Source organism: Anabrus simplex, chromosome 8, assembly GCF_040414725.1.
Source record: "Anabrus simplex isolate iqAnaSimp1 chromosome 8, ASM4041472v1, whole genome shotgun sequence".
Classification (NCBI taxonomy): Eukaryota; Metazoa; Arthropoda; class Insecta; order Orthoptera; family Tettigoniidae; genus Anabrus; species Anabrus simplex.
The window spans coordinates 201,037,623-201,063,291 of record NC_090272.1 but is presented as its reverse complement, the minus strand read 5'-3'; the positions used below and the strand labels follow the sequence as shown (position 1 = coordinate 201,063,291).

Genomic DNA, 25,669 nt, shown 5'->3' with positions numbered 1-25,669 from the left:
CTACAAGTAGAGCAGCTAATAACGCTAAATGTTACACTACTAAGGTGGGCATGAAATGAACTTATAACTTAAAGACAACACAAGCTGGATTCTAATCAGCAGAAAAACCGTCCTGAGTTCCCCAGCCTACACCTTGATCTGAACTTCTTCGTTTAGGATTAGCAAACCCTGCCCATAAATAATTTAGGTCTACCGTTGCTGAAACGCATAAATTGGAAAATTAATCTAAAAAATGACCGACAGTCGCATTCGGTCCCAATTTTCTTCCATATTCAGCTAGAAAGACCAACACTTTGGTATAATATACATTTCTTCAATATGTTCCGCAGATTTACGTAATTCTTACAAGGAATTAGTTTTAATTTCAAATATTAAACGTTCTTAAACTTAGCATCAGGCGTAATAGAGTGATAACATAAGACCAAACTGCGGTTTTTAAGATGCTATCAAATACATGGCTTCCTGTGCCAGCCACAACATCCGCAGGTTGATCGCGAGCTGTTTCTTCTGGTGGAATAACATGGTCCGTTAGCAATAAACATCCACCAGAGTTATTATCATGACGAGTTCAATTTATTTGACCCTCACCATCGCTTGTGCTGCAATAAAGTGCAATGTGAGTGTCACGATAATTATTAAACTAAATAGACAACAGCATGTAACTATTGTAACGTTAAGTGATGCATGTGCTCTGACTGAACCCACAAACAGACAAGCTACATTGGAGGTCTTCAGAATTCAGCCCAGCCTTCGCATAGAGTGGACACTTCCGTAGGAACTGGGACATAGCATACCATTGTCTATATACACGTAAATAAGATTAGAATTTTCTCTGTACACTTGAAATTTCTGTCTCATACTTCGCTTTTATACGGGATTAGCTCTATAAATTTGGAAAGTAGGTTCAGTTCACTTTTTCTCTGTCCGTCTGTGTGTTTGTTTGCATGTTCGTTTGTTTATTTACTTCTTTGCTTGTTTATTTGTTGGTTTGCTTACGTGTTCGTTTGTTTATTTGTTTCTTTACTTGCTTGTTTGTTTGCTTACTTTTTGTCTGCTTGTTTCGTTATTTCTTTGTTTGCTTACTTGTTCGTTTGTTTATTTGTTTGCTTGCTCGTATGTATATTTGTTTGTTTGCTTACTTGTACGTGTATTTGTTTGCCTAATTGTTTGTTTGTTGCACACGAGAGAAAGGCTTAACAGAATTTGTTGAAACTGAGTATTTAAGTTCAGGGATAACCGCGGTGTGCACTAGAATGATCAGTATGGAATGGCGTGGCAGTATTTACGGGACCAAAAGAGAAAAAGTCAAACTTCTTCATTAATATTAGCTGTATCGAAAAACTCTACATAATGAAAGTCTTGCAAAATATAATTACGGTGCCGATCTTTTATATTCCGTGTACCGTATTTTACACTATAAAGAATTACGGAGATCAGTGGCAGCGATTGGTGAGAATTAGCTGTGGGGGGGGGGGGGGAGGGAGGGATAGGTGTGTGTGTGTGTGTGTGTGTGTGTGCGCGCGCGCGCGCGCAAAAATCTATAAATAACAAAAAGTACCGGGAGAGGGGGTCTCTGGGATATGGGAAGGAAGGGGGTGGGGATAGACAACAGAATTAAAAACTATAACCACAAAGTGGTAAGGTTTTGATGCTCTCTGAGCGAATTTCGACAGAGAAGTAAAGTTTGACAGTTTACCAACTTAACTGCGGTAGTAGTTTTCTTTCTTAGATTTATTTATTTATTTAGCGTATGATGCTTACATGACAACCTTCAGAATTACAAAATAACAACTTAAATATTGATAGAATATAAGTGCAATTGACTAACCAAAGTAACAGAAAGTAACTAATTATGAAGAAAAATGAAGAAATTGTTACAAGAAATGCTACACCTAGAAGGGAAAAAAAAAATCATAATACTATTAGATTAGTCCGCCTCTGCGGTGTAGTGGTTAGCATGATTAGCTGCCACCCCCTGAGGTCCAGGTTCGATTCCCGGCTCTGCGACGAATTTTGAAAAGTGGTATGAGGGCTGGGACAGCGTTCACTCAGTCTCGGGAGGTCAACTGAGAAGAGAGAGTTCGATCCCCACCTCAGCCATCCATGAAGTGGTTTTCAGGGGTTTCCCCACTTCTCCTCCAGGCAAATGCTGGGATGGTACCTAACTTAAGGCCACGGCCGCTTCTTTCCCTCTTCCTTTTCTATCACTTCCTATCTTCCCATCCCCCACAAAGTCCCTGTTCAGCATTGCAAGTGTGGACACCTGGGTGAGGTACTGGTCCTTCTCCCCACTTCCATCCCCGACCAAAAGTCTCACGCTCCAGGTCACTGCATTTAAGGAGGGATCCCTCGCTGAGTCCGAGGAAAACCAACCCTGGAGGGTATACGAATTAAGAAAGAAAAAAGACTGTTAGATTAACTATATTATGGTTAATATATACACACAGCAACAGAAGATACAAATTACTTCTCATTACTTTCAACATTTATATCACTTCAGAATGGACTATAGAAGGAGATCTAGATTTTGTATCCATTGCACTGCTACAGGCGTTGCTGAATAAAGGTCTTTCACACTTCTAGGGAAGGCACGAAGTGGACAATCTAGCACAATGTGTTCTATTGTTTGCTGGACTTCTCCGCAGTCACAGAAAGGGGAAAGAGTAGCAGTTCTTGCCACTCCGCACCATAAATTTGAGATTTTGATTCAATACGGTACTATTCAATAAAATTTCCACCAAACGAACAATTACACATGTAATACTAAATTAAATAGAAGCATGGCGTGATTATACAGTACAAAAAATTAGTATTTGACTGCACACTAACAAAGTAACAGACACTAGATAGAACCAAATACAGTAGTAGAACAACACAGACACAGTGTGACACTGCCAGATTCAGCCAGATTGACGAATGCGCGTGGAAAGCGGGTGAATCATACCTCAGTGTCCGTGACCTTGGCAAATATACTGTACCTATAATATCTCTGCTACCCTTCCTCACAGCACATGCTTCACGCTACTGTGGCGCTGCACAAAACGGTTAGCCGCGACGAATGGCATTTTGTGCGTATTTCCGCTAACTATTTTTCCTAATTATTAAATAAATTAAAGGGAAGAATTAGGTGATAAGACAGCAATATTTGCATTTTTAAAAATAATTGCTAGTTTTAGGCAGCTAAAAGAGAGGGGGAGGGGAGACTGACGGGTATTAGTGATTAGGCTATCTCATTTTTTCATAAACATCCAAATCGTAGATCTCCTGAAATATTAGTTCTATATTAAAGGTGTAGGGCCGGCATAACAAACATTCATACAATCTAATTTCCATTGTTCACATCTACGAACTATAATAATAATAATAATAATAATAATAATAATAATAATAATAATAATAATAATAATAATAATAATAATAATAATAATAATAATAATAATTTATTTTATTATTGTTATTACCGTATCTACTTTTTGCTGAGCATTCAGAGCACTAAATTAGCAGTTATCACTAAATAGAAATCTTGCAGGAATATTGAAGAAGATCCACTGTCTGCTTCCAGTCATTCGACCAAGTCAAGAATGGAATGAATGAAGCCCCCATCAAGCGGCGAGAATAGGAATTGTGTCAGCTGCCGAAGCCTGTCGCACTCCTCTCGGACGATTGATAAATGACAGATGAAATGAAATGATATTGGAGAGTGTTGCTGGAATGAAAGATGACAGGAAAAACCTGAGTACCTGGATGGAAACCTCTCCCGCCTCCGCTTTGTCCAGCACAAATCTCACATGGAGTGTCCGGGATTTGAACCACGGAACCTAGCAGTGAGAGGCCGGTGCGCTGCCACCTGAGCCACGGAGGCTCTTGCAGGAATATTAAAGATTTAAAAGGAGGACAATCCTATTTACAGGGTATGAACACATTAGCTTATATTTAGGTTACCTTTTTATAAGTTTATTTGTATATCTAGGTGTATGAAGCACAAAATATTTTTGACACTTTGATTATTATTATTATTATTATTATTATTATTATTATTATTATTATTATTATTATTATTATTATTATTATTATTACCATCATCATTATTATTATTTACTTAGCATATGTCTTTCAGTGCCGGGAGTATCTGAGGATATGTTCGCCTTGCCTGCTTCAGGTTTTTCTATTTGATTCCCGTGGGCAACCTGTGTGTCTGGGTGTGAGATTATGATGATGATGATGATGATGATTATGAGGTAGGGAAGGGGTGACACCTCGTGTCAGCACATAGGCTGCTCCTATCAAATTGCACCAAGCGGTCTGCTCGAGGCTTCACGTCTCCATCGGACGGACGAAACCCATCAGCATTGTCATATGTCCTCACTGCATATGAACATAGGGCAGAGGTTTGGAAATGAATCCAGACTTTTGGCAGGCAATCTAATAATTAGAAATTGTATAGACTACCACCATGTCTCCTGCACCGTAGGCCAACATTCTGATGGTGAAATCTTTTTACACTTACGGGACTCAAACCACGGTGTCAGACCATATAGACTTGACGCCTTAACGATCATGAACACTAGGCGGCACATTATATCTGATTTAGGAAGATTAAATATAAAGTGAGTCAGTAGCAATGAGCTGATAGAACAGAGCCTCTCAAACGCCCAAAATCTCGCGCGTGCAAACTGAGGTGCAGAGGTTCTGTGCACGGCACATCAGTCCAACTCAGCTCGGTTCGGACCAGCATTTTTTCTTTGGGCGACTTGGCTGAGCTCAGATCAACCCTGCTCGGAGGATGGTGGAGCGCTGCAAAACAAGTGAGGAAGGGGGAGAGGGGCAGAGTGAATGATAATATATAATGTTATTTGCTTTACATCACACTAACTACTATTTTAAGGTCTTCGGAGACACTGAGGTGCCGGAATTTAGTCCAGCGGGAGTTCTTTTACGTGCCAGTAAATCTACCGACACGAGGCTGACGTATTTGAGCACCTTCAAATACCACCGGACTGGGCCAGGATTGATCCTGCCAAGTTGGGGTCAGAAGGCCAGCGCCCAAACTGTCTGAGTCACTCAGCCCGGCGCAGAGTGAATGAGACAGCTCTATTGCTTAAAATCTAGTACAAATCTAAGTGTGCAGGTCTGCACTCTGGTCAACCTAGCAAAGACGTCTTGTGTACCTTGCACTGCACAATGCACCAGTACATGTACCTTGAGAGGCCGTGAGCTAGAAAGTAGTCTATAGAGTGACTATTGTTCCACCATATTTGAATCCATTTGAATGCCACGACCATCATATTTTAAGGCATGAAGATGAAGAAAGGACACATGATGCAGGGAAAAAAATAACAATGCATAATGTTTGTCATGAGAAAAGCACTCAAAGATGCATAAAATGTTTTCAAAAGGGCACTAAAAATATAAATTATGCCCATACATAAGTATATATTACATAAAGAAAATATCAATAGATTTCTTTTAATTACAAAAGACAACAGAATGTACCGCCATTAAGTATATTCAGCAATACAATAGGATTTTTAAAAATAATCTGCTTCACATTGCACCGACACAGATAGGTCTTATGGTGACAATGGAGTAGGAAAGGGCTAGGGGTGGGAAGGAAGCGACCGTGGCCTTAATTAAGGTACAGCTCCTATATTTGCCTAGTGTGAAAATAATGGGAAACCACAGAAGACCATCTTCAGGACTGTGGACAATGGGGTTCAAAATGCATTACAATAAATAGCCTGCAGAGAATGAAAATAATACAACATAAAAGTGAACAAAATTATATGACAGTATGGCAAAAATTATTTACAAAATTTGGAATTGACATGCAAGTAATAAAACAATTTATTCACTCATTATGCTGTTTACATATTTACAGGACTCTGTTTCATGACGTTAGCGTTGTTGTTGTTGTTACCAATTTTATGACAATTTTGTACTACATTTTTGGGGGTAAATGCAAAAGAATTGGCACTAATTTTGCAGCAAAGTGGCACAAAATTACTCCACAAATGTACCATAATGCTTGCTTTGAAAGATACACTAAACATATACCAACTTTACACCAAGATTACACTAATTTTGTACCATTATATTTGTGGGGTAAATACAAAGAAAACTGCACAAATTTTGCACACCAAGGTGATTCCACAAATGCACCCAAATCTTTGGAGCATTTTTGAAGCATATTTGGTTTGACAGTGGTGTTAAAAATAAAGAAGGTTGAAAGTAAAACTTTGGTGTATTATTGGAGCGAACTTGGTAAAAAAATTGTCTGATTAATGTACCATACTTCATTTTTGGTATAACTATGGTGTAAAATGTCACTTCCCTTGCATCAGCTTTGTTGGTATAAAAATGGTATAAATTAATGTGAAAAAAATATGGGGTGTAATTATGGTGCAGTTTTGGTGCTTTTTTTATTGGTGTTAAATCTGTACACCCATTGTTGCTTTTGCACCAAATTAGCACCACAAATACACCATGTTTGCACCGATAAAAATTTTGAACCAATTTTCCACCATTATTACACCAATATTTTGTACAAAGTCAACTGCCAGGTGCTGATAATTATGTATGTCTTGGTTATAAAATAACCTGCAAGTTTGCAGTTCTGGTCTGAGAGGGGGAACCAGGATTTAGGGGCCCGGAACACTCGGTTCCCCAGGGGCCCGAGAATCTTGTCACCGGACCTGCATTGATCCATATTTGAACCTAATATGGAACAACCGTCTGAATTATTATGGGCCACTTGAAATTAAAGAAAACTGAAAATCTCAATGAAACATATTCACTGTTGTAAATATAACATGACTTCAATATTTTCTTGTTTTTGTTCTAGGCAAAGGATTGCACCCGTTGGAATGAATTTAAAAGATGGCACTCACTGGTGCTCTCCTACTGGGTCTAACATTCAGTACCTGGTGTACTGTAGAAGGTAACTCCGTGGAGTTTCCTAGTCCCCCAGAGCTCAAATTTGAGTACCACAAACATGAACATCTGAAGCAGTACTTAAATGATGTGTCTGAAGCATACCCTAACTTGACAACCCTTCGTTCCATTGGAAAATCCTCCCAGGGTGAGTAACTCTAGCACAGGGAACTCCTAGTTCTAGTATAGAGAACTCTTTGAAGCATTCACTGAATTCATTTCAGAGAGTTTCAAGGTGAGCAATGAACAGCATTTAAATTTATTTATTACCACTTCACATCATAATTTACAAGTCTGGGAAGTAAGAGAGGGATTTTCTTGTAAAATGAACTTTCCACCATTCAAGTTGACATTTAACTGGCATTAGCTGCATTTTGCTGATAGCAGAAATAGTTTCACTTTTATTACTAAAACAGTAACTCTGAAGCAGCAACCATGGCTTCTTTAGATATTTCACGATCTTCAAGTTATTTCTTTTTCTTCAATAAAAGATGAGGAACTTTCAAGAAGGCTTGATGGTAATTTACAAATTCAAGGGGTGGACAAGGGAAAAGGACAATGTAAAATGTGTGTTGTTTGGCAAAATGAGAAAAGATTTTCATCTCCTTATAGTCTGTAAAGAAACTGTAGTGTTTAGAAGAAAATTTTTGAGTAGTAGTGAACCATAAGTATTAAGCCAGAAAGAAAATGATCATACAATTGTAAGATGGATGAAGGAGGATGAATGGAATAACCCTAGTAATGTAAGGAAGTATTTAGCTGTAGTTAGAACTATGCATATACGAAAGTTATAGGAAAGAAGTAGTTGTAGTAATGTAAGGAAGGAGGGTGATTGTAGTGGTAAATGATAAAAGTCATATGCACAATTACTCAGGCACTGAGAGAGACAGGGTTGTACCCACAGCTAGCAGTAATCCATACCTGGGTGAAGGAGGCTATTGTGTGTGCATGGGCGCTCTTAGCTAATAAAGTAGTTATATGAGTTGGGAAAATTGCTGAGATATGGGCATGAGGTGACAGCGTGATCTCCTCAGCTGCTGGTAATCTATGGTGGAGAAGGATAGGAGGCTCCCCCCTGGTTGATGGTTATCCATGACTGGGAGGAGAAGGGGGGTGGAGTTTTCATATGTGCCCATGCAGGCACTTGCACTAAAGAATATTCTAGGTAGACTTATATTCCAGATATCAACCTGTCTATGCATTTAGCGTTGTTGGTGATCTTTGCATAGATCTTGCGAGTTTCAAACTTGTAATTTTTATTTCTGTTTGTGTTTAGTAGTAACATATTATAATTAGGATACATCTGAATGTAGTTTAAAATTATTGTAGTGTATTGTAGTATCTTATTAGAAATTAGTGTGCTTATTCTATTATTGTATAATATTTGTGTAGTACAGTAGAAGTATCTGTAGAAAATCTCTTACTAGAATTCTGTTGTTGTAATTAGGATAGGCTTAACTGCAGTTTAGAATTGTTTAATTCTTGTCTATTCCTTTCGATATCCAGTAATTAACGACAGTTTTTATCCTGTTAGGATGTTGTAGGATAAAAATATTGTATGACTAAGTAGTATTGTAGTGTAGTAGTATATTAATAACCTTATTGTCATGTGATCTTTGTGTACTATCCTAGACAATATTTCTTTCCTTTCATATTTTTTTGCACATAATAAGTTATTTTATTTTTCCTTCTCTTTTCATTTTTCCAAAAAGAATGGCTAAGGAGTGCAAGTGTAGGAACTGTAGGTGTGGCCAGGCATTAAGGAGTATGAGGGAGGAGTTGGAGAGTTTGAGGGAGATAATTAGGATTCTCTCAGAAAACAGGAAGGAAGGTAAACCTCCCTCAAACAACAGGGCACAGTAGGTGTAAAAGAGGGATAGGAAGGAAAGGGTGGGGGTGGGATTATAGAAAGCAGGTGGTCTAATGTTCTAAGAGGAAGGAGATTGCAGGCTATGGTCTCTATTCAGGATCAAAATTCAGGACAGGTGTCTCTGAGAAATTGGTACGAGTTACTGCAGGTAGAAGAACAGAGGGAAGATAAGGAACAGGGAACTGTTGCGGAGAAGTGTGGAAGTGGGAGGAAGGGAAAAGGTAGGAAAGGGAAATGTAGAGTAGAAGATATGAAAAGACAGGTGGAACAGGGTCATGGGAGGGAGAAAAGGGAGAAGCAAGTAGCTTCTGCATCTGTCAAGAAAGTTAGGGCTGACTAGGAGGGGAGGGGATGAAATGAGTTGGGTAGTGTTGAGGCTCTGGTCATGGGGGATTCCATTGTTAGACATGTGGGGAAAGTGTGTGGAGGAATGGAAACCAGGGTAGAGTGTTGTCCAGGAACTAGATTGAGGCAGATGTTGAGGAAAGTAGAAGAGAAGAAGGAGGGAAAGGAGAAAGTGGTAGTGTTTCACGTTGGTAGCTACAACGTAAGGCAAGTAGGTGTAAGTACCAACATAGCTGGGGATGAGTGGGATCTGGTAAATGCAATACGGGTGAAGTTTAAGGAAGCAGAAATTGTTATCAGTGGAATACTGTGTAGGAGGGATACAGACTGGAGAGTGATTGGGGATTTGAATGAGACTATGGAGTGGGTATATGGGAAACTGGAAGTGAGATTTCTAGATCCTAATGGGTGAGTAGGAGGTAGGGATCTGCGCTCAGATGGCCTTCACTTCAACAGCAGTGGTACATATAAATTAAGAAATTTGTTTAGAAGGGATGTAAGGAGGTACATTCAGGAAAACGGGGTGGTCTAGGGAGTGGTGTACACAGATCTGGAAGTCAAGTACCGGTAGGGCTGAAATAAAAATGTTAGTGTTGATGCAGAAGTATTGTAAAGAAAGGAATAGAATTAAGTAATTTAATAGATATATACTTAACAGATATTATAATAGGAGTTGAATCATGGTTGAGAAATGATATAATGGATGCAGAAATTTTCTCACGGAACTGGAGTGTGTATCGTAGATGTTACGGGGATACCCGTGGAGCAGAAAGAGATTAAAGAAGGTGCCGGGGGTGAATGGGTCTATCTACAATATCAACATTAATTTAAAACTTAATCAAAGGTTATATTTCTTTAGAATTTCAAAACTCAACAAATAACAATATAACAGGTACAATTAGCAATCTTGAAACAAGACTAGGAAAATCCAAGATTAGTGATTTTTACAGATTCTGGGCTTCAAGCCCCTAGTGTTACAATTCCAGAGATACCGGATCCAGTTTACAACTTTAATTCAAACAAGGAATAATTTACTCAAGGGCAGAATTCCCCTAATTCAAGAGCACTTGCTCCCAAAATACAATACCTAGCCTTCCAGAGGCACTCGTTACTCTTACAAAACTTTGAAAAAGAGCTAACAGGCTCTCAGTTTCTTACGGCCCACACAAGGCAACATTACAACAAAATTTACCATCTCTGGCCCCTCAAGCCACAATTTATAACTTAAATTGGTTTTACACAGGGGTATCTAGTACCCAAACTACAGAGCCTTTGCGAAAAAGAACAGGTTAAATAAATGGCCCGAACACAAACTGAAGGGAGGCGCACCCAGCGCTCCAAGATAATGAAAAATTTAAAAACCTACATGGCTCTCGGCCGATGAAACTGGGGCTGCTCAACAAAGTGGTATATTCTGAGCTGTCAGTGGAGAGATGGCATGGAATGACATTATTAGACGAATAAGTTTGAGTGGTGTCTTTAAAAGGAAAGATAAAGTTGGAATTCAAGAGGACAAATTGGGGCAAATATCTGTTTATAGGAAGAGGAGTTAGGGATTGGAATAACTTACAGAGGGAGATGTTCAATAAATCTCCAATTTCTTTGAAATCATTTATGAAAAGGCTAGGAAAACAACAGATAGGGAATCTGCCACCTGGGTGATGGCCCTAAATGCAGATCAGTTGTGACTGATTGTTTTGTTCAGTAAAACCTTACTGTTGAGCTTTCAAGTCATTGACTCTTCTTTTTTTAAATTTCTGAATCCGCAGGAATACTTCCTTTAACACATTCACTGCCAAATCCATATATATGAGGAGCATATTTCCAAAACGTCCTTTCTCCAGCAGCTTCTAGTTTACAGAACTGAGAAAAATCAAATAGAAAATGTAATTTTGAGTTTGACTCTCAAACATTCTTCTAGTTAATTGTTATGCATTCCAAAATTCCCCACAATCAAAGTATGCATTTAATATCATACCGTTAATTAGGTATTAATACAAATAAGTTGGAGAAGGGACATTTTGGAAATATAGAAAGGATAAGAGACTTTTTGGAAATACATTTGAAATTATTTCATATTAAACATGCAAAAACTTGACTACTAGACTAAAAGTGATGTGTACCAGTAACCAGCATAATTAAAATATAAATAAGTTCAAGAATTTCATAGTAATCTGAGGCATCTAACACTTAAGTAAATACCATTTATGAAATTTTAAGTTCCCAAGTGATTAAAAAACTTTAAATGTCTTTGAAAGTGGTCAAACAACATCCACGTCTTCCATCAATCCCCCTTCATCTTTGGCTTCAGACGGAGTAGCTTCGTTAGTGTCTCTATTAACAACGTCTTTATAGAATTTGAGGTACTGATTCGACTCCCATTCATGACCAAAATGCAACCTCAGCAGTTTCTTCACGTCTGCTTTCTTTATTTCTTTAATAGAAATGTTTGTTGGAATGCTAGGAAGGTTAAAATCAGGAAAATGAATACCAGGCTTGAAGACTTTCTTCGCTGCTCCTATGTCATTGTTATAGTGTGCCTCACCTCTGGCAAGAATGGAGCCATTTGGCAATGGACTGCGCCTTATGATAAACCGCTTTGTTGTTGCGAACCTGAAGTGCCACTGTTGAGGTTTCTTCATGTAAGCCTGTGAGATGCTTTTCCAGTCATGAATTGTACAGTAATCCACTAAGTTGAAAACAGTCCCATAATTATTAAAAATTTTCAGATAGTCATCAGGTTGAATTATTGTGTCCATCTTCTGGAGTTCACGTTCTATTCCTCCGAAAACTTGATCTGGTGGGATGAACGAGTGACCCGGTATGGGGAATATGAGCTCTATCTCTTTGATGTTGCATAGGGCACAGACTCTCAACCAGTACATAAGCATACAGATCATGGAAGAATTCTTATTCTGGCCCCCGCACCCATCTGTGAACAGCCTAATTTTACTGTAGTGTTTCTTAACATTTTTCCTCAACTCCTCCTCATTCCTAGTACATTTTCTCCCTTTTCTCAAGGGAGCAGGAACTACTACAATGTTTTTCACACTATCTTCATTTGACTGTTTTTCTGCCGTTAATTTTGTGTGGAAATGAATGTAACAGTGCCGTAAACACCTGACAAAAAGTATGTCCAAACTTATTAAATATACCAAACAATGTACGTAAAAGCACTATAACTTAGCAGAAAACGCACATGAAGCACAAGGACTTGAATGTATTATTACACCATAACCTGTAGTCAAATTGTTTTCCTTCATCTCATAGTCATGCAACAGTGGCACCACTACACAATTACCAACGTATTTGCAAAGAAATTGCATAAAATACTTGTTTTGCATTGCCTTTATATCTAGTTGTATTGGAGGATAAGAGACAGGTTTGAAAAAATAATGGCAGTCCTTGCTATACAGTATAGAGAAGAAGAGACTTATTTTTTTCCCAAATGTAAATGATTTTGATACCAATTCTTGGATCAACAATTTTATATTATATTTAAAAAATAGCATCACCGAGTGGAGTAGTTGCGCATATTAACATGCTACGTCTACTGAGCCAAGTTCTGCATTTGGCAGGCGAGTTGGTTCGAACCCCACCGCCAGCTGTCCAGAGGACGATTCTTTTTTTGTGGTTTCCCTTTTGCACTCTCAAGCAAATGTCGAGACAGCTCCTATTCATAAACCACAGCCGATTCCTTCCACTTCCTTACCCAGTTTCATTCACCATAATTCATTTCATATTCATTATCTTCTCAACTGAGGTTTGTGTCGGGAAGGGCATCCAGTCATAAAAATACGGTGTAAAATATAATTTCACTTCATCCCCAACACCGTATTGGGCTGCAGGGCTAAGGGGACGATATGTATCAGTGAAAAGGTTAAAAGAGCTGTGAACTGTATTAAAGTGTTTCTTATTTTGTTTTTCTTGGGAACAGACATATTGGTCTTACGAAGTAAACACACAAATTTACCTTTTGCACCTGTAAGACAGACCTCTGCTCTTATTACTCATTATTAAAATTATATGAAACTGCACTGTCCACCACAGCATAGGAAACTGACAATTGTTGCCTGCTAATTTTTACCATATCTCTACTTATACAGAACTCTGAAACCAGTACTATCCCAGTATTGAGCTTCAAATTGCTTGGTTAGTGAGCACTACATAACAAAGAAGTTCGGTTTCAAATATGGGTAATATTTGACGTCCATTCTCTTATTTATTAAATAAAAATATTTAAATTAAATGTACTAAATTACAAAACATAATGCAGACACCAAAAATCTGTGAAGAGGGCACCACTTTAGTAATAATAAGGGCGTGTGCCCTCCGAAGAGGCCTGGTGCAAGTCTTTCGAGTTGATGCCTTATAGGCGACCTGTGCATTTGTGAGGATGTGGCACTACCTATGATGAAATCTAATGCTGAAGATGGTACTCATCCCCTGAGCCATTGGAATTAACCAATGAAGGTTAAAATCCTCAACCCAGCCAGGAATCAAACCTGGGACACCCTGTTATCTGGGGAGTATTTTCTGGCTAGGGCAACTCTGGAGGATATTAGAAATAGAATCAATGCCAGCACACCTTCCATTTAGCCATGGAACTGGACATCACATTAACAACTCTTGCTCTAGCAAATAATTTCAACTTTATGTTGTAGTCAAAACAGCAGAGTTGGGACTGAAGATTAATGCATAAAAGACCAAGGAGATGTGATTTAACAACCACCACAATGCACAAATGTTCTTACAGACTAGGAAATAGAAGAAGTCAAACAGTTCTGTTATCTGGGGAGTATTTTCCGACTGAGGGAACTCTGGAGGATATTAGAAATAGAATCAACAAGGCTAAAGGTTCATTTGCGATGCTTAGGTCAATCTGGAGATCTAGGGAACTAAACACCAACATTAAACTTTTCATCTTTAATATGAATATCAAGTCTGCCCTGCTCTCTGCTTGCAAAACCTGCAAGTCAAATAGACAGCTGAGCAGGAGTCTTCAGAGTGGCGTGAACAGGAGTCTGAGGAACGTCCTAAGGATATGGTGGCTGCAGGTCATCTCCAACGAAGAGCTGTGGAGTCGAAATAAACAAACACCCGTCGACATCAAAGTGGAGGTTGATTGGGGATGCTCTGCAACAGGATACCAGCAACATTGCCAGACAAGCCCTGGAATGGAATCCATTGGGGCATGCAACTGTGAACTTGCATTTGGGAGATAGTGGTTTTGAACCCCACTGTCGGCAGCCCTGAAGATGGTTTTCTGTGGTTTCCCATTTTCACACCAGGCAGATGCTGGGGCTGTACCTTAATTAAGGCCACAGCCGCTTCCTTCCCACTCCTAGGCCTTTCCTACCCCATTGTTGCCATAGACCTATCTGTATTGGTGCGACATAAAGCAAATTGTAAAAAAATAAACGAAAAGAACCCACAAGGCACAAGACAAAGAGCAGACCGAAACACACCTGGAGGAGGAGCATAGAGACAGAAGGCATTGAGAAAGTAGGGAAGACCTGGCTTGAGATAAAGGCCATGGTGCAAAAATAGAGTCTGGTGGCAGAAATTTGGCATTGCCCTATGCTCCACGTATGAGTCAAGTAAGTCATGTACTAGTAGTGATAAAAGTGGAGGGATTAGAAGAAAAAGGCAAGGTAGGTTGCATATTTATGTGGCTATCGTAAACATACCCAGGAGATTAACAGTTTTATGTGGAATACAAACCAAAGGTAGATGTCTTCTTACTTCAGAAAGCCATTCAAATAGGTCACCCTGGTAAAAAGCCAGAGATGATGTCTTTCAGCTATCATTGGTTGGTAAATGTATCCTTTCAAAGTTTCATTACAACTATAAAAAGATTTTATAATCTAAAGTATAATGAATTCTCTTTCTTCTTGCAGGAAGAGAGCTGTTGGTGTTGATAATTTCAGCTGCTCCTGAAGGAAAGCTTGGTATCCCTAACATTAAATTTGTTGGAAATATCCATGGTAATGAGCCAGCAGGCAGGGAATTAATACTGCATTTAATCCAGGTAATTCATATTTTTCAAAGTATTATAGAAGAACGTTAGTGGCACAATTAGTTAAAGATATCTCCCTCTTAAACAAAGGTACAGTGTATATCATCTACTACAGAGCTCCCAAACTTTGTTTGAAATATTCTATTGTTGGCTCATAGATGGCTCTCTCTTCCTATTCTATCTCTTCAGGCTGACTGCAGGTTACTTCAAATCTGATAGTTGGATCCAAGATCACAGCACTATCCTTTCTTCATTGATGGCTATTATGTTGATCTGTCTTTGTTACAGCACACACAAAGGGCATCTGGAATAATTTAATTGCCTGTTTAAGTAAATCCAAGAGTCAAATATTATTCATCATGCTAGTATTAGTTACTTTCCCTACCTTAACAGTATCCTTATATCTAACTATCTTTACATATTGCTGACTAAATAATTCTACCTTCTGTAAATCTTCACATATACACTCTCCTTCTTCATTAATGATCCTTGGAATGTCCTTCCTGGAATCTGTTTCTGCCTTAAAATACCTATACTCACCCTTCTATTTTGTGTTAAATTCATATGACTGTCAATTCAGCTTGCCATCATGTTGTCCTTAGCTGACTTCTTTGCTAAATTCAATTTTTTGGTTAGTTCCTTCAATCTCTCTTTACTTCCACAACCATCCCTAACTCTATTTCTTTGTAACCTGCATGTCCTTCTTAATCTATTTCTCTGTTATAACACAGTGGATCTTTACCATTCCTTACCACCTTTACATTCCTGTTTTCACACTGCTGAACAATTTTTCTTGTTTTAAATTTTCTGTTTTAATTGTTATGAGTGCAAAGAAAGTTTAATTTAAATTATTATACTCTAGTTATTAATTAATATAAGCCTGCTACTTCTTTAATTTTTGCAACAATGCTACTGTGTTTTCCAGTCATTGAACATGCTCCATTGTAACAAACACAATACATTTCCTCCACTTCTTTACCATTCATTTTCATAAATTGGTCTTATTTTGAAAATATTTCATTTGCAATTGTTTGAGCAGGCAATGCTTCACAAGACAAGAATTCTTCCTTCACTGTTTCCCCATCTGTAAATCATTCATAAGGGGTCATCCATAAAACATGTTCGTTTGGGGGAAGGGGTGTCTGTACAAAAATATGTACGATTGTCAGTTTTTTGTTATTACCCGATTTCTCTCTCAATTTAGCGCAAGGGCCATGGCCTACCAAGCGACCTCTGCTCAGCCTGAAGGCCTGCAGATTATGAGTGTCATGTGCTCAGCACAACGAATCCTCTCAGCCATTATTCTTGGCTTCCTAGACTGGAGCCCCTATCTCACCATCAGATAGCTCCTCAATTGTAATCACGTAGGCTGAGTGGACCTCCAACCAGCCTCAGATCCAGGTAAAAATTCCTGACCTGGCTGGGAATCAAACCCAGGGCCTCCAAGTAAGAGGCAGGCATGCTACCCCTTTACCACGAGGCCGACTGTTACCCAGTTTGCAAAATCCAAATGAACTTACTTTTTGGTACTTTCCATATACGTTTTTATTCCGGTTAAACATAAACAACTCTACCTTATTGTTCTTCTTTTGTTGTTCACATTCCTCCCTGTCTCTCTCTCTCTCTCTCTCTCTCTCTTAGAAAAAAATCACAACCAGATTTCAGATAAGTCTGCCAAATGCAAATTTTAATAATAAGAAGAAGTTATAAAGAATAAAATGGATGTACATTTATCTTCACAATTTCCTTCATTAGGAAATTTGCACCATTTTACATTATACTTTGCCTACAATGCATGTATAAAACCTCACATTGACAATTAATTTCACAACTTCACAGTTTGGTAAGAAGTTTTCCAAATGCACATTGAAATCTAATGCTGATTTCAATGTGCATTTGGAAAACTTATGTGCCTAGAATTCTCTCATTAGTTATTGTTGTAAAGTTGGCTCCACCTCTCAGTCATATTTATTGATTTTTGCATTTTCTCAGGCAAGGAAATGGAGGGGTGGGTTAATTTATTTTGGATGTTCACTTAGGGGGATATTCAGAATTGTTACAACGTGTTACAATTAGGAGAGGGGGGTTAAATTTTATGGCATTTTTGTGACCGTATTTTATAGATGACCCTTAAGTAAGAAGACAGGTCATGGTAGTTTCATCCAATTGTATAGAAAGATACCAGACTGAACTTTTTCTATTAACTGCTGCTTAATATTTGAAGACAAATCTGAAACTCTTCTAGATATGGTATCATTTGATAACAGAATCATTTCAAGTTGTTTTGAAGCTTCTCCCCTGCAACATCATTTTAACCATATCTATTGGCTCTCCAATCACGTGAGGATTTTCTGCCTAATACATACTGCTGTCTACATTTCACAAACTCCCCTAACAAGGCTATTTGAAAGGAGGTGAAGGTGACATCATAGTGCTGCTTACTCTCCTTGTCTGGTCTATAGTAACTGAAGGGACTTTGTGTATTCTGTTGTAATAGAAAATAAAGGGTTATTTCAGATTTGATATTATTACATAGTTTTTAGAATATGCTCACAATGTTACAGTTCCTTGTGTCAAACTACTCAACCAACAGTACTGTTCAGTGGCTTCTGCAAAACACTAGAATTCACATGCTCCCGAGTGTCAATCCAGATGGGTTTGAAGTTGCGAGCTACATAAAGTGCAGACAAAAGAATGATGAACTTGGCAGGTTAGTTCTCACCAGTATTTTTGTAAATAAAGTGATTTGTCTGTGCTTTAATCAGAATCAATCTATTCCAGTTTTTTCCATGTCATTCATGTTGAGAATAAATAAACAGTGCTTTTTTTTCTTCCTGTGATGTCAGTCTGTCTGTATGTACAAAGGGCACTAGGAAAGTTTTGCAATGTGAGTGAACGCTTCAGACTTTTTCAAAATAATTTCCACCACACTCAATATACTTCTCCATACGTTGAAACCAGTCACTGAACCAACTGTAGCACTTTTCTTCGGTTACATTTTCACACTCTTGATCCCATGCTGCCAGAAGCTCCTCGTTGGATACAAAACGCCGCCCTTTCAACTTCATCTTCACTTCTCGGAAGAGTGCGAAGTCACACGGGGAAAGATCAGGACTCTATGGAGGGTGATCAAGCACAGTCAACCCTGATCTGGCAAGAAAATTCATTGTTACATTAGCACGATGTGCTGGAGCATTATCGTGATGCAAGAGCCAAGTGTTGAGCCGTGAGCTTGGACGGAGCTGCTTGAGAGCCTGGATGACCTGAGGCAGAAAAGTCTTACTGTACTACTTCGCAGCAATCGTCCTTTGTGTTTCTAGCACGCAGGTTAGGATGCCCCGTTTAGTGAAGAATACTGCAATTATTCTTTTCTTCACTGACCTTGACTTTCGCACAGTCAAAGGAGTACCCTCAACTTCAAACAGCCACACCTTGTTCTGGGATTTCGTTGGGACATCGTAATAATAAAGCCAAGTTTCATCACCTGTAATGATGCTATTGACGTTACGTGAAGTCCCAATTTCAAACTGTTTTAGCATTTGTATATGTGTGTATAAGAGCCTTGCATGATCGAGTATCAAGACTATAGGATAAATGCAGTAGCAGCAATTGGGAATTAGAAGTGGGGGGGTGGGGAGGAAAAACATGTACAGATAACAAAAAGTACCTGGGTTTGTGGGATATAGTGGGTGGGGGTATATATATCAAAACTGAAAAAAGCTACAAAATTGGAAGTTTTTTGTGTTCTCTGAGCAAATTTCAACAGAGATGTAAAGGTTGACAGTTTACAAAATTAAGTGTGGTAATAATAGTTTTTTAATAAAACTTTCACCAAAGGAACAATATTACACACGTATTATAAAGTACACAAGTATGAAGGATGATTTCTCCACCTAATCAATACTTCATTTTACATAGTGTCAATATTACTTACATAAAAGGACAGTACCAGTTTCGACCTGTAAATAGGTCATCTTAAGCTGTTGAAGAACCTGCTTAATAGTGACTGTACAGAATAAATACTACTACAATTAAAATTAAACAAGAATGCCATTAAAATAAACATGAATGCCACAATTCTAAAAAATACTTAAGATATATACATATGGTACAGTTTTGGGGCCTAGAGGGCTTTTTCCCTGGCCCCATGATTTCTACATATGGTATTTCAAAAATTATATTCACTGAGGTTGAAACTGGATACAATTCTAAGAGTTTAAATATGGACACTCGTATATGTTATATGACGAGTGATTACCCCGCAACATCGTCGGAGATCGTCGGAGAATGTCGGAGATCGTCCAGAACGTCAAAAGTTCGAGACTCAGACCCATATCAAACTGACCTGGGTGTTCCGGCCTTATCTCAACGTAATATAGGCAACTTGCAGAACGTGATCCAGCCTGGTTCAGCCCGGCGAACTGGGAGTACGGGTCATCAAAAGGCGATGTTGAAGAAAGCGACTATCAACAGTAAGGTGATGTGTACTTAAAAATGCATTTTCTGAAGAAAAAAACAAAAAAACAAAAAACAATTATTCAATCTATTTAAAAATTTTCTTGTAGATAGGACCCTGCCTCCTGTACCAACCCCTAGCTAGAAACCACCCAGTATTGCCCTGAGAACTACTTCGTGCTAACTTTAAAATTAATTCATAAAGTCGGGCTATTTTACTGGTACAATATGCACACCACCAAATGTTTCTGTGAAGCAGTACTGTATATTATAGGGACATTCTTGTTGCGAGCCTATCTCCCATCAAGCACTTTGCCGTAATGCGGCCAGCGCTCGTCCGGCACTGAATCCTCGAGTGTTTTCACACAAGATTTCCTGTACTTTACGAAGGTATTATCTTTATGCACATGCTCACATAATGGAAATGGCATTGGAATAACACAACGAGCACTAAATAAGCGAAAAATTGACTAAACTAAACCTTAAGCTGATAAAGCTATCAATCAATCAATACTGATCTGCATTTAGGGCAGTCGCCCAGGTGGCAGATTCCCTATCTGTTGCTTTTTCCGAAATGATTTCAAAGAAATTGGAAATTTATTGAACATCTCCCTTGGTAAGTTATTCCAATCCCTAACTCCCCTTCCTATAAATGAATATTTTCCCCAGTTTGTCCTCTTGAATTCCAACTTTATCTTCATATCGTGATCTTTCCTACTTTTATAAACGCCATTCAAACTTATTCGTCTACTAATGTCATTCCACGCCATCTCTCCGCTGACAGCTCGGAACATACCACTTAGTCGAGCAGCTCTTCTTCTTTCTCTCAATTCTTCCCAACCCAAACATTGCAACATTTATGTAACGCTACTCTGTTGTCGGAAATCGCCCAGAACAAATCGAGCTGCTTTTCTTTGGATTTTTTCCAGTTCTTGAATCAGGTAATCCTGGTGAGGGTCCCATACACTGGAACCATACTCTAGTTGGGGTCTTACCAGAGACTTATATGCACTCTCCTTTACATCCTTACTACAACCCCTAAACACCCTCATAACCATGTGTAGAGATCGGTACCCTTTATTTACAATCCCATTTATGTGATTACCCCAGTGAAGATCTTTCCTTATATTAACACCTAGATACTTACAATGATTCCCAAAAGGAACTTTCACCCCATCAACGCAGTAATTAAAACTGAGAGTACTTTTCCTATTTGTGAAACTCACAACCTGACTTTTAGCCCCGTTTATCAACATACCATTGCCTGCTGTCCATCTCACAACATTTTCGAGGTCACGTTACAGTTGCTCACAATCTTGTAACTTGTTTATCACTCTATAGAGAATAACATCATCCGCAAAAAGCCTTACCTCCGATTCCACTCCTTTACTCATATCATTTATATATATAAGAAAATATAAAGGTCCGATAACACTGCCCTGAGGAACTCCCCTCTCAACTATTACAGGGTCAGATAAAGCTTCACCTACTCTAACTCTCTGAGATCTATTTTCTAGAAATATAGCAACCCATTCAGTCACTCTTTTGTCTAGTCCAATTGCACTCATTTTTGCCAGTAGTCTCCCATGATCCACCCTATCAAATGCTTTAGACATGTCAATCGCGATACAGTCCATTTGACCTCCAAAATCCAAGATATCTGCTATATCTTGCCCTACAAGTTGAGCTTCAGTGGAATAACCTTTCCTAAAACCGAATTGCCTTCTATCGAACCAGTTATTAATTTCACAAACATGTCTAATATAATCAGAAAGAATGCCTTCCCAAAGCTTACATACAATGCATGTCAAACTTACTGGCCTGTAATTTTCAGCTTTATGTCTATCACCCTTTCCTTTATACACAGGGGCTACTATAGCAACTCTCCATTCATCTGGTATAGCTCCTTCGACCAAACAATAATCAAATAAGTACTTCAGATATGGTACTACATTCCAACCCATTGTCTTTAGTATATCCCCAGAAATGTGATCAATTCCAGCCGCTTTTCTAGTTTTCAACTTTTGTATCTTATTGTAAATGTCATTGTTATCATATGTAAATTTTATTACTTCTTTGGCCTTAGTCTTTTCCTCTATCTCGACATTATCCTTGTAACCAACAATCTTTACATACTGCTGACTGAATACTTCTGCCTTATGAAGATCCTCACATACACACTCCCCTTGTTCATTAATTATTCCTGGAATGTCCTTCTTGGAACCTGTTCCTGCCTTAAAATACCTATACATACCCTTCCATTTTTCACTACAATTTGTATGACTGCCAATTATGCTTGCCATCATGTTATCCTTAGCTGCCTTCTTTGCTAGATTCAATTTTCTAGTAAGTTCCTTCAATTTCTCCTTACTTCCACAGCCATTTCTAACTCTATTTCTTTCCAATCTGCACCTCCTTCTTAGTCTCTTTATTTCTCTATTATAATAAGGTGGGTCTTTACCATTCCTTACCACCCTTAAAGGTACAAACCTGTTTTCGCATTCCTCAACAATTTCTTTAAACCCATCCCAGAGTCTGTTTACATTTTTATTTACCGTTTTCCACCGATCATAGTTACTTTTTAGAAACTGCCTCATACCTGCTTTATCAGCCATATGGTACTGCCTAACAGTCCTACTTTTAAGACCTTCCTTTCTATCGCATTTATTTTTAACTACCACAAAAACAGCTTCATGATCACTGATACCATCTATTACTTCAGTTTCCCTATAGAGCTCATCTGGTTTTATCAGCACCACATCCAGGATATTTTTCCCTCTGGTTGGTTCCATCACTTTCTGAATCAGCTGTCCTTCCCATATTAACTTATTTGCCATTTGTTGGTCATGCTTCCTGTCGTTCGCATTTCCTTCCCAATTGACATCTGGCAAATTCAGATCTCCCGCTACAATCACATTTCTTTCCATGTCGTTTCCCACATAACTGACTATCCTATCAAATAATTCCGAATCCGCATCAGTGCTACCATTTCCCAATCTGTACACTCCAAATATATCAAGTTGCCTATTATCTTTAGAAATGAGCCTTACACCTAGAATTTCATGTGTCTCATCTTTAACTTTTTCGTAGCTTACAAATTCTTCTTTCACCAGAATGAAAACTCCCCCTCCCACCTTTCCTATCCTATCTCTACGATACACACTCCAGTGCCGTGAGAAAATTTCTGCATCCATTATATCATTTCTCAGCCATGATTCAACTCCTATTACAATATCTGGTAAATATATATCTATTAAATTACTTAATTCTATTCCTTTCTTTACAATACTTCTACAGTTCAGCACTAACAATTTTATGTCATCCCTACTTGATTTTCAGTTCCCTGTTCCCTTATCACTGCTCCCTAGGCCATCCCGTTTCCCTGAATGTACCTCCCTATTACCCTTCCAAACAAATTTCCTAACTTATACGTACCACTGCGGTTTAAATGAAGGCCATCCGAGCGCAGATCCCTATCTCCTACCCACCCATTAGGATCTAGAAATTTCACTCCCAGTTTCCCACATACCCACTCCATAGTCTCATTTAAATCCCCAATCACCCTCCAGTCAGTATCCCTCCTACACAGTATTCCACTAATAACAATCTCCGCTTTCTTAAACTTCACCCCTGCTGCATTTACCAGATCCCACACATCTCCAACTATGTTGGTACTTATATCAGCTTGCCTTACGTTGTTGGTACCAACGTGAAACACTACCACCTTCTCCTTCCCCTCCTCCCTCTCTTCTACTTTCCTCAACATCTGCCTCAACCCAATTCCTGGATAACATTCTACCCTGGTTCCCTTTCCTCCACACACTTTCCCCACGTGTCTAACGATGGAATCCCCCATGACCAGAGCCTCAACCCTACCCACCTCATTTGATCCCCTCCCCTCCTGGTCAGCCCTATCTTTCCTGATAGCTGCAGAAGCTCTGCGAAGGAAGGGAAACTTGTTGCGCCGAGAAGTGCATTAAAGGTGTAGTCAGAATACTTAAAATATTTTAAAATAATGTTATGCAATGTAAATCACAGAGTACAGTATATTACACTATGTATTTTTGTGGCTAATTTCCTATTGCTCTCACGCCCTGAAAATGAAACAATATAATATGTCACTAAATAAAGTTGATATAGCATCTGTCTTTAAACCCCTATTAAATTACTCAAATAGTACGGTAACTTTTTATTGTGATGCGCAGTGTGTCTCCAAGTACTTCACTTTTTCCATTGTGATGTTTTGGCACTGATCCGATAAAATTCTCTTGCAGGCTGAGAATGACCACCCAAAATCGCAGGAAGTCACCTGTGCATATTAAAAAAAAAAACTAGCTGGGTGAAATATCCTCCAGGGGCTCCTCTTGTTCACTACTAATGACCTTACAAACAGATAGAGAGCTTGAATTACCTAGATTTTGTTTCAAGACTGCATGGACCTAATTTATTTCACAGAAAAAGGGTTAGAAATCCTGAATTTCAGAGAATTTTAAAGTGAACTTTAGCAATTTAAATCTCTCTCTCTCTCTCTCTCTCTCTCTCTCTATATATATATATATAATATAAAATAAGAGTTTTGTCTGTAAACTGCTCAGAATTTAAAAAGGATGGTATTTCTGTATCAGCCGTGTCACTAGTAACAAGGAAATGCACTTTTTACTTTTCCGTAATGTCTGTCTGTCTGTCTGTCTGTCTGTACACGCATCACGAGAAAACAGCTGAAGAGAATTTAATGAAAATCGGTATATAAAGTCGGGGAATAAGTTGCTACAATCTAGGCCATAAATAATTGTATTGACGCTGAGTAAAATGGTAGTTTAGGGGAAGGCCTAAAAGTTATTTCTCAAACATTTATGTTATTAATGGTTGTATCTTAATAAAAAATCAGTAGGCAAAGTCTGAGAATAAGTCGATACAATCTAGGCTATAAATAATTGTATTCACGCTGAGAAAAACAGTAGTTTAGGGGAAGGACTAAAATGTAATTCTCAAATATTTATGTTATTGGTCCTATCTTAATGAAAATCAGTATGTGAAGTCGGGGAATAAGTTTCTATAATCTAGGCCAAAAATAATTTTATTCACGCTGAGTGAAATGGTAGTTTAAGGGAAGGCCTAAAATTTATTTCTCGAATATTTATGTTATTAGTGGCTGTATCTATAATTACTACGTAACTAAAGGTATATGGTATTAAATTTCCGATCATTTATGTCTCACGCATTGTTACCGTACCAGCTGTGATCACAGAGATATTCATGAATTTGGATTTTTGTTGCTAAGTCCATATCAGTGCAGGGTCACGAGAAAACTGGTAAACAGAATTTAATGAAAATCGGTATGTGAAGTCGGAGAATAAGGAACTACATTCTATGCTATAAATAATTTTAAATGACACCCTAATATCACAGAGTCGAAAGAAAACTAAATGTGAAGGAGTACAATATAGAAAGCTCATAAAATGGATCAACAATAGCATTATGTTGACTATTATTTGTTGTGATGTGCTTTGTGTCTTCTGTTGCCACTCATCTCTGATAGATAGGATTACTGCTGCGTACTGTGTATTTTTTAAAAATTGCCATACGTCGCACTGACACAGATAGGTCTTATAGCGATGATGAAATAGGAAAGGGCTAGAAGTGTGAAGGAAGCGGCCTTAGTTTTAATTAAGGTACAGCCCCAGCATTGGCCTGGTGTGAAAATCGGAAACCACGGAATACCATCTTCAGGGCCGCCGACAGTGGGGTTCGAATCCACTATCTCACGGATACAAGCTAACAACTGCGCGCCCCTAACCACATGGCCAACTTGCCTGGTCGTACCGAGTGTATCAGCCTGCCTGAATATTGGCGGGAATTAGATGGAGAGTTAGATAACTTTCTTCTTTAGCATGCCATTCCTCTGGTTCATAAATTTTCTGATACTACTGGTATGTAACATACTGGTTCATCATAGCATTCGAGCTATTCGATCCCTACTCTGAGGCACTGATTAGAATGAGCAGTGTGCATATTTAACAGAATAATGGCAGAAGAGTGTGGTTTTCCAT

At 38.5% G+C, this 25,669-nt stretch overlaps 1 protein-coding gene across 1 annotated transcript in view; it reads left to right on the top strand.

Annotated features, from left to right (window-relative positions):
• Nucleotides 1-25,669, top strand: part of LOC136878977 (carboxypeptidase D) — a 163,445-nt gene that overhangs the window by 85,636 nt on the left and 52,140 nt on the right. Inside the window, exons 3-5 of the mRNA XM_068228904.1 lie at nucleotides 6,842-7,078; nucleotides 15,046-15,176; nucleotides 17,729-17,874. Coding sequence (XP_068085005.1) covers nucleotides 6,877-7,078; nucleotides 15,046-15,176; nucleotides 17,729-17,874 — 479 coding nt within the window. The 5' untranslated portion in view covers nucleotides 6,842-6,876. The remainder of the gene's footprint in view (nucleotides 1-6,841; nucleotides 7,079-15,045; nucleotides 15,177-17,728; nucleotides 17,875-25,669) is intronic.